Genomic DNA, 9,860 nt, shown 5'->3' on the forward strand with positions numbered 1-9,860 from the left:
ATGTGTTCTAGTACCATTGGAAAATATGCTTGGTGCAAAAGCCATGTATATAGTCAGATAATAGCAACATGGTCCTTCCTTCTAGCTTTAAAACCTTTTAGACAAACAAATATATCCATTCAAAAATATAAGACAGATCTCAAAAAAGAAAGTCTGTACTTCTGGATAAACACACATATCATTTCCAGTATCAGTTCAGTCAAGCTCTCCATCTCAGAAAATTTGTTATCACACTTTGTACCTCAGTTACAAAAGTGAATGGGATCCCAGACTCACAGGTCTCTTACCTTACAATACAATGATAATAAAAATAAATTAAGGGAAGAGTTTGTTTTTTGTGTTTTTTTATGGTAGCTGAGAAATGCCATTAACAAACAAGTTCAACTAGCAAGGCTACATTGTGAAATTTGGGCTAGAAAATTCATCCTTAATGCCTCCAGCTGGAGAAAAGTTGCAAATGACATCAAAAAAGCCAAAAACATGGAAGAAAGGATTTCCTGAAAAAGCCACAGTCCGACATGAAGGTATTTCTTACAACTGTTTTGTAAAAGTTGAGTACATGCTGTCAGAGTTCCTCCAAAGTGCCGAACACCTTCAGCTCCCTTTGCTGCCAGGGGAAGAGGAAGGTGCTTGGCCAGCACAGGGTGAAATCCCATAATTTGTCACATCTTGTGTGACTCTTGAAACTTCCTTTATTCTGAATTACTTAAGACAGGATATAGTCATATCCCCTGTGGCTAATGTGGTTAAACTGAAGAAACCTTTTGTGATGAAATGGCAGATAGATAGATGATAGTTAGATAGATAGATAGATAGATAGATAGATAGATAGGTTAGATAAATGCAGACAGAGATATAAGATTATTCACATCCTTTAGGCTGGACTTATAGGGTAAAATCTTTTTCGTTTATGTATATCTTGGATTCCACCAGTATAATTTAAAGGAAACACACCCTTTCAAATAGTTGCAGGGAAGAGGTGGGGAGTGATTTGGGGTTTTCATCCATTTTCCAAAACACCCAGTCTCACTTTATGGGTCATTTTAAAAAGAAAACTTTCTGCTTACAGTAATTTCTCCCAAAGTTTTAATTTTTTTGGAGGGGATTCATATCTGGTGCATGACTCCCGTTTTCTAGGCTGAGAATGGTTATGAGTCCCTGTACATTTGGTGGCCCCATTTCACACAGCTGGGTCGGGACAACTTCAAAGGTTTTGCATTTGCCTGCCATTTCATCTGGCATGAAATTGCTCAGGTTTGCTAAAATTCAGTGTAAAGTAACTAAAATTGAGTGCCAGTTTTGAAATGGTAGCCAAGGAGCCTAGGAGTATTCAAATACTAACTGACTTCAGATGTTTGTGAAATCAGATGGGTTTAATTAAGTTTTATTGTGTGTTATAGGATGTGTGGAGGCAATCAGAGCATGAGAAACTCTGAGTCAGTCTACAGATGACTCTACAAAGCACCCCGTAACCGTACGAACTGGGATGCAAAAGAGGATGCACACGGAGAGGAGAGAAAGCAGACTCATCCTACCAGGACAGAGACGAGAGTAAGAATGAAGGATCTTTCACTTTTGCTTTTAACGTGTGCAGCTGTTTCTAATGCTCTTCCTGTCCGCTCAGAGAAAGACAACAAAGGAGAAGATGCAAAGCTTGTACAGGTAACTACATTGTCCATATCTGAGATTTATTGAGACCTCTCTTTTTAGATATAATCTGTGTGTTCCAGCTACACAGCAGTTTGCTGTCTTTCTGAGACAATGTTATTACACAGAACTCTGTTGCCCAAACTTTACTAAAGTAGGATAAGTCTGTACAAACTGGAAATGTCAAGTAAATAAGAGTCAGGGACAATGTTGTCTGTTTCTGTTTAGCTATGATCCTCGGGAAAACATCTGTTGTGCTCCAAAATCACAGGCAGATGGTTTTGCCAGCAAAGCATACAAACAATATCAGTCCTAAGGTATTTGTTTAAGAAACAGATCAAAATGTGAAATGTATTTGCTTTATTTTTTCACTAGGACTATTTAAATAAATTCTATGCTGTTGAGCCAGATCCAGATCAACTTGGATGGAAAATAAATGCTGAATCTACCGCTGAAAAACTTCAGAAAATGCAACAATTTTTTGGTTTGAAAGTGACTGGAAAACCAGATACTGAGACATTGGAAATGATGAAGAAACCCAGGTGTGGAGTTCCTGATGTGGGTCTCTATGGTGTTACTCTGCCAGGATGGAAAAAAAACAAGCTGACATACAGGTAGTATTTCAATAGTTACTTTTTGAGTTTAAATTTTGGTTTTGTGGGTATCCATGTTTGTTATATTTAAATATAACTTCTATAGCAATTCTTTCCAGTTGGGAATATAAAAATGTTTCTCTTTCCCCAGCTGTTAGCTATGCATATGCTTGAGAGGAATTTCGGAGAATCAAGCTGGGTATTTTACATTTTCTGTGTCAATCACAGTATTTTGCCTGTCATGTATCACTCCTGACAAATGTTCTGTGAGCCAAACAAAAATATCAAATGCACCCTGTACAAGCCCCGTTCTCTTCAAGATTTGCTAAGACCAACAGTTTAGTAGTCACAGAAACCTGAGGAGATGACTTTCCTCACGCTCAAGAGACGACCTCCTGGCTAAGGGCCATTTTGAGAAAAACTGATACCGTGTACAAGATTATTATTATGAAAAAGACATGTTGGACAGTTATCACATTCCTCAAACTCACTCAGTCCAAGATGGATCTTGGGAGCTATTGGATTACAGGTTAAATTGCTTCTTATACATCTCTGTTCATCATCTTAACATTATTAGAGAAATTCTTTCTGCAAACACTAAGTATTATTATTTGAACCCTCATAACCATAGAATTGTGAACTACACACCAGATATGAGCAAAGAGGATGTGGATAAAGCAATCCAGAAGGCATTTAAAGTGTGGAGCACTGTCACCCCGCTGATTTTCACTCGTATTCGTGAGGGAATAGCAGATATAATGATTGCTTTTGGGACCAAAGGTAATACACTGACTGCATACCATCGGTAAGATTAATTTAAAGATTTTCCAATAGTCATAACATAAACTCAATGTTGTTTGAACATCATATTATTTAGCTCATGGACATTGCCCTCGTTATTTTGATGGCCCCCTTGGTGTCCTCGCTCATGCCTTTCCACCTGGCAATGGTTTTGGTGGTGATGTGCACTTTGATGAGGATGAAGATTGGACCACAGGCTCAGCTGGTAGGTAAAAAAAGGTTTCTGAAGTGTTATGCAGATGGGTAAATTCCTTTCTGATTTTATTTAAGTGATGGAATAGACTGAGATGAAATCCAGCATTAACCATAAAAGCAGCTTGAGGATATTACAGGCCATCCTCCAACTGGGATACTTACAATGACGCTGACGTAAAATCAGCCTGATCTACTCTAGTTCTTATTTAACACTGGTAAAGATGCCAACAGGACAACTCTTTTCAGATACAAATGCTACAGACACAGGCCACTCTTACCTGGGGGTTGGTAGGGCCCATGCCCACCAGAGTTTCACAAACCATGGTAAAAGCTTTCTGACTTTTTCCCCTCCTGGTGCACACACTGGCACCAAGCCTGGCACTACCATACACTGCAGAGGAAGTACACCATGCCTTGCAGCAGCCCTCAGAGGAGATCCCCATCACCTAAAAAACATTACAGCCACCAGCGATAATGAAGAGTCTTCACTAGTAATACCAATATGGGTCCAACTATAGGCTGTTAGAGCTTTACTCTGCAGTCAAGCTAGGATGGTCTTATACATGAACGTGTTTTCCAAGCAATTTCAGCTGCCTGCCAGCAGCTGGGAGTCTGAACGTGCTGTTGAGGCCACCCACGGGCTGAGATGCAGCGTGTAGAGCTGACTACAGATGTGTGCCACTGGGCCAGAAGAGAGGGGAATGCTGAGTGCTCAACCATCTGTCTGGGACCCATCTGCTCCCCTCAACCCCTTCCCCTCAACCTCCAGGCTGGCCATAGAGTACTTCCTCTGACAGATCTGTCAATAGACAGGCATATTACCCTGTTGTACTTTAGATCCTTTTCTTATCCAGTTTTTGGGATAGAAAACTGAGAGGATAACTGCAGCAGCAGAATTGAGGTCATGCTGCAGGAAAAACAAGGAGCACGAGGAGATGTGTGGGTTTATTGTGGTGGGAAAAAAAAGAAGGATGAGGGGTGGAGATGTCATGCTGATAAAATGTAATGTTTTCCCCACACTGGGACTGAATGGGTCAACCCCAGTTTTGCTGGTGTTCCTCCACAGCATGGCTCCAGTGGCCAGGCATTGCAGAACTCATTGGAGAGCTCAGAGGACTCGTGAGAGGGAAGGACTGGAAACACGTGTGGAAAAATTGAGGCTTTGTTTGTTTTTATGAGAAATGGATATCTTGGCTTCAGCCAGCCTTTCTTGGGCAATCGATGACCAGTCCTCTGCTCTGCCACAGACTTGTGATCTTCACTAAGTCTGTTGATATTGCTGGCTCTTGGTCTGCAGGAAGATGATCGTTCTTCCCTAATTCAGAAAGGCGTGTTACTTGGAGGGATGTATGTTGAAGGAAATTCCATTTTTATCTATTTACTATGTTATCATATGTCACTGGGAATAAGCATGCATAAGCATAATATTTTTAAAAGATATTTTATTTGACAAGGCTATAAAGAAACCATATGCTTTAAAGTCCTAATGATAAAAAAGTAAATTGTTCTGCCAACTTTATATTTTTCCTTGTCTATTCATGATCTCACCTTTCTTTCTCAGGTTCATAGGAGGGAGGGTGACACACAGAGTGACACTTTGTTACCTCAAGTGAGCATGGAGTGCATTGTCCTATCTTTGCCCTGGAGAGCTGTTAGTTCGATCTGACTCACTATCTAATCTGTTCTAGCTCAGCCGGGAAACCCTGCCAGGACATTCCTCAGAGCTGCACCCACACTCACCCCCAGACATCTACTCATGCCACACACATACTTTCAGCAGCTAATAGAAAGAACAGCAGGAAAAAGGCCAAAAGTCACTCCCTTCTAGTGGGGGAAGAACATAACCTTATCCTATTCAAAAAATATGTTTACATATATGCATACCCTAGTGAATTTCACTATATTGTATGAAAACTGTCACTGAGCAATAGCCCTGCTGTGTTCATATCAGCCATTTGCAGACCAAAATTAGACTGATCTCTTCTCTCTATCCATTTTTTAAGGGTTCAACTTGTTCCTTGTTGCTGCTCATGAGTTTGGCCATGCCCTGGGCCTCTCCCATTCTAACGACCAGAGGGCTTTGATGTTTCCCAATTATGCCTACATCAGCCCCAGCGAATTTCCCCTCTCTCCAGATGATATAAATGGCATTCAGTCCATTTATGGTGAGTAAAATCCATGGCTTAAAAAAATAAGTAAGCAGGATAGAAATAACCTCTTTCACAAAGTTCCACCATAAAAACAATTGTATTCTCATAATATCAAAAATGCATTTATATGTGAAAACCTTAATGTTTCTACAAATTTGGTATATTCTTTCTAAAATGCCTCCCTTAGGATCTCCACCAAATGCCCCAGATAAAAGGCCAGCCAACCCTACCTCACCTAAAACCTGTGGTTCCCAAATGTCTTTCAATGCTATAACTACACTCCGACGAGAAGTCATTTTTCTAAAGGGCAGGTAAATATTGATATGACTTTTGTCTCTGTGAGGTTTATTTTTTCTTGATTTCTACAAATACTGAATACTTTGGTGGTTCACATGGTTATGATTATGGGATTTATAATGAGAAAAATGGATAGATTTCAGTTCATGGAAATAAAACTTTTAGTGGATACGAGTTATATTACTATTTTTAGAGCATGCCCTTAAAAAACATGTTTCCTTTTTTTCCAGAAAACATGTCAGTTCCAATAAAGCTTCCCAAATGTATAGATGGTTACATCAAGTAGTGACATGATTAAATGCTGCAACCATTTCCTAAGAAATTAGTATGTTCTACCATATAGTTGGGCCAATCTCTCCAGTCACCTCTGGAAGCCCAAAGTCATCTGGGTAAGACATCCAGGGAAGAGCTTACAGTCAGGTTCACCTGGGACCCTATAACTCTCTTACTACATGGTACAGGAACAACCTGAATTTTTCAGCTGCTTGTAGCTGATCCCATTAATCGATCAGTAGCAATGAGAAGTGTAATTCCAGAAAGAAGCCAGAATAAAAAAAACCTCACTTCCCACTGAGGGGGGTGTTTTCCTTTCTGACGCATCGACCTAGGTAGCTCCACTGCCAGGAAAGAGCTTATAAGTCACAACGTTGTTCACATTCTTGTGCATATATAGAAATGTCTGTGGTTTATTATTTACTACAAAAACTGTTTCATATTTAAATCAGGCACTTATGGCGAGTTTATCCTGATAACTCAGAAGTTGAACATGAATTAATTTCTACCTTCTGGCCAACTCTGCTACCTGGTATTGAAGCTGCGTATGAGAACATGAAAGATCAGATCCTATTTTTCAAAGGTGAAGTATGAGATTTTCTTTAAATTTTTCTTACCTTTAATTTTGTGGGAAGATGGGAGGAAGGAAGGGTAGCTATATGTGCATAAAATTCACTTTTCAGATAAATTAAAAAAAACCCATAGGACATTTCATCTAGTTTTCCTACAACCTACACTAAGGGAGTGCATTTTTTTCTTTTAGTGTCTGAAAATCACTGGTGAAACTAAATTTTTTTTTTTTAACAGGCAATAAATTCTGGGTTATCAGCGGATATCAGGTGTTGCTTGGTTATCCAAAGAATATCAACACACTGGGCTTCCCTAAAGGTGTCAAGAAAATTGATGCAGCTGTTTGTAATAAAAATACAGGGAAGACAGACTTTTTCATAGGTGACAAGTACTGGAGGTAAGAAAAATTGACAAATGTTTTCTTATGATTAACTCCAATATAATCTGAATACAATTAAAATTGTCCATGTGATAAAAGAGACCTTTAGGTAACTGTATGTAACTAGGTAACTATAGTAACCCTACTTTTGATAGAAATGTTTCTTTGACTCCTGCACAGGGAGAAGAATAGAGCTTTGACTTTTGAGAGCTTAAGGGTGTCCTGAAATGGGCATTTAAGATATGGACCCATTTTGATGCATTATGCCTGGAAGCTGAAAAAATTCCAGCATGTAGAGAATTTTTACAAATACAATAGACAAAAGTATGTCAAGAAAATAAAGATCTGAAAGCTAACTTACTTCATCAGAAGGCTGGATGGGATGGCTTGTGCAGGATTTCTCTGATTTCTGAAAAGTCCTGGGTTATTTTATCTCTTTTAGAGAGGTAGAAGTGATAGTTCATTTTCCTTTCTTTGGTTGGTTAGCATTGGATTTGCAACATGCTGCTTCTAAACCCTATTCCCAAGCTGGCACGAGTGATTCCTGATACCCAAATACCAGGCAAATGGAAGCAAAAAGTTAGCTTTGGGAAGCTGATAGATTCCTCCTGTGTGCAAGAACAACTGCTGCAAAGGCCTTCTGCAGGCAACCAGGAGCATGCGTGGGTCAAACAGACTTTATCGTGACTAATTGTGGCGTTCCTCAGTGAAACATACAGCATCAGCTGGATTTTGAGCTGCATGTCATTTCCTGTCCTTTGTTTTTGATAGTTTTGGAAAGAGTATTTACAATATCTCACATTGCTATTTTACTGCCTTGGTCACAAGACAAAGGCATGAAAGAAAACCACAGCACAGATTTCTTACTTAATAACTCATTCTCTCGGTCTCATGTCCCTGTGAAAAGTATTCTTGTATCCAAGGAAAAGTAAAACAAAGGCTTGTTTGTTTGGTTGTTTTTTTCCTGAGAGGGTTCCTCAAATTTTAAGAACCTTCTAGGTCCTCCTTTCAGCCCCCAAATTCAGCCCCATCTCATAAAAATTGTCCCGGCTCAGTTAGGAACAACTTGACTGTATTAGAAATAAGTCAGCTTCCTTTCCTCCATCTAAATCTGTCAGCTAGTAGAGGACTACAGACAATATCATATCAAAGTCTAAGAGGAGTTTAAAATTAATGGAATAAATATGTGCAGTCACTATAGCGGGAATCAACTCGTCCAGTTTCCATGTGCTGCCTGTCACACTGCTATCGTTAGAGGAGGTAAATCCCAACCCTGCTGTCAAAAATGACAAATTCCTTCAATTTGTCTCACTCTAGATGCTTCTTTGGAGCTGTGCCTGCCTTTATCAACAAACAAGTAGCCACCTCACGGAAAACGCTATGGCCAGCGTCCTGCAGACATTTGTGCGAGTAGATAACTTTACTCTCTGTAGCCCCAGTGAAATCAGTCAAATTACAGACGGTGGACACCTTTCAGCAGCTGCTTATTTCTTTGCAGAATTGATGTCTAAACTCTCTAAAATTACATGTCTCCTTTCGTATGATTTAGGTTTGATGAAAACAGCCAGTCTATGGAGAAGGGTTATCCTAGACAGACAGTCGATGACTTTCCAGGAATTAGCCAGAAGGTTGACGCTGTTTTCCAACAGAAAGGTAAATGAAATGAGCTTTTAAGTAAAATCGGTTTACTGGTAAAGAACATAAGTTCTGGAGTTATATTGCATGTCATTGCTGTATCCTGCAAAAGATAGAATTGAAGAGATGCTCTCCTGTGTGTACAAAGATGATGTTCCCTGCTTTGTCAGAACGAAGCTATTTTTTGTATCCATAACATAATGTTTTACTTTTTTATTTCCAGGATTATTCTACTTCTTCCATGGATCGAAGCAGTGGGAGTTCGACCCTACTGCTAAAAAAGTTACCCGCGAAATAAAGAGTAACAGCTGGTTTAACTGTTAATATCATTAAACTTTCTTACACACAGCAAATGAGAATAAAAATAATTCTAGCTTTCTCAAACTTTGTTCATATATACACTACTATACAGAAGAGGCAACAGGACTAATTTTCATATATGTCTACCATTTTAATAAATCAGCAGGTCCGCTCTAATTGTATCTCCAAAGGCTAGAACAAAACTGCACTTTTCCCCTGATTAAGTGCAAAATGTCCAACATAATTTATTATTTTATACTCCAGATGGGTTTTCAAATATTTTGGCAATAAATACTTTTAGGTTGATGTAAACTATTTTCTGCTTCATCTGTTGAAGGCGTTCTATATTTCTGAGGTGTGAATGACTTCAGGTTAATATGCTAATATCCTTCCAACATACTATGTTTGTATTTTGCTTCTTTTCTCTCCAAACATCTTCAAGAGCCAGGCTTTTCATTATTCACTTGTTTTTCTGTCCCCTCTCCTGCGTCTTCTCCTGCTCTTCTTTGCCTATTGCAGCCTTGTCCCTTTCACTTCATATCACTATTTTGCCAATAAATCACCCTCCAGCCCCAGTGTCTCACTCTGATCTGTCTTTATAGCGTAACAATTAGCATTTCATCAGTGGCTGGTTTTTATGGATCTATGAATGACATCCTTCACAAATCAACTCTGTCCTATTCAAGAAATAGATTCAATTACCATGTCATGGAGCACAACCTTTGCTCCGCTAACACAAAGCACGTGCTTCAAGTGCACATATATCTGAGATTTATTACATGTTGCTATCGCATGTGGAGGAAACTCCTAACAAAATCAGACAAAATCTATAAAGTCACAGCCATATCCTCTCCAAGTATTTCCCTTACGTTTAATTCTGGAAACAGGCCCAGAACACACTGACAAATGGCTGGCCATACTGCCTGCATGGCTGGGTACCTCTGAGAACATGGTCTCGTTAGTATTGGCTTGTCCTCCTGCTCCCTAGTTCTTGCATATCTGGCTGTTTTGCACACCTGT

The 9,860-nt window shown here is 39.4% G+C and overlaps 1 protein-coding gene across 1 annotated transcript; it reads left to right on the forward strand.

Annotated features, from left to right (window-relative positions):
* The first annotated feature begins 1,404 nt into the window (after positions 1-1,404).
* Positions 1,405-9,379, forward strand: LOC140646543 (matrix metalloproteinase-27-like). The gene is made up of 10 exons (XM_072850642.1): positions 1,405-1,662; positions 2,023-2,261; positions 2,872-3,020; positions 3,118-3,246; positions 5,240-5,401; positions 5,574-5,697; positions 6,409-6,539; positions 6,764-6,923; positions 8,455-8,558; positions 8,764-9,379. Exons 1-10 carry the CDS (start codon positions 1,558-1,560, stop codon positions 8,862-8,864), a joined length of 1,404 nt encoding a protein of 467 aa, XP_072706743.1. The 5' UTR covers positions 1,405-1,557; the 3' UTR covers positions 8,865-9,379.
* The last annotated feature ends 481 nt before the right edge of the window (positions 9,380-9,860 follow it).

This window comes from Ciconia boyciana, chromosome 1, assembly GCF_034638445.1.
Source record: "Ciconia boyciana chromosome 1, ASM3463844v1, whole genome shotgun sequence".
NCBI classification, from domain to species: Eukaryota; Metazoa; Chordata; class Aves; order Ciconiiformes; family Ciconiidae; genus Ciconia; species Ciconia boyciana.

What these genes read in the sequence shown, in the direction of transcription:
- LOC140646543 (XM_072850642.1), top strand. Translation starts at nt 1,558, where the DNA reads ATGAAGGATCTTTCACTTTTGCTTTTAACGTGTGCAGCTGTTTCTAAT. An exon ending in GTCATTTTTCTAAAGGGCAG is followed by an intron (nt 5,698 to 6,408) that starts GTAAATATTGAT and finishes TATTTAAATCAG; the next exon opens with GCACTTATGGCGAGTTTATC. An exon ending in CGCTGTTTTCCAACAGAAAG is followed by an intron (nt 8,559 to 8,763) that starts GTAAATGAAATG and finishes TTTTATTTCCAG; the next exon opens with GATTATTCTACTTCTTCCAT.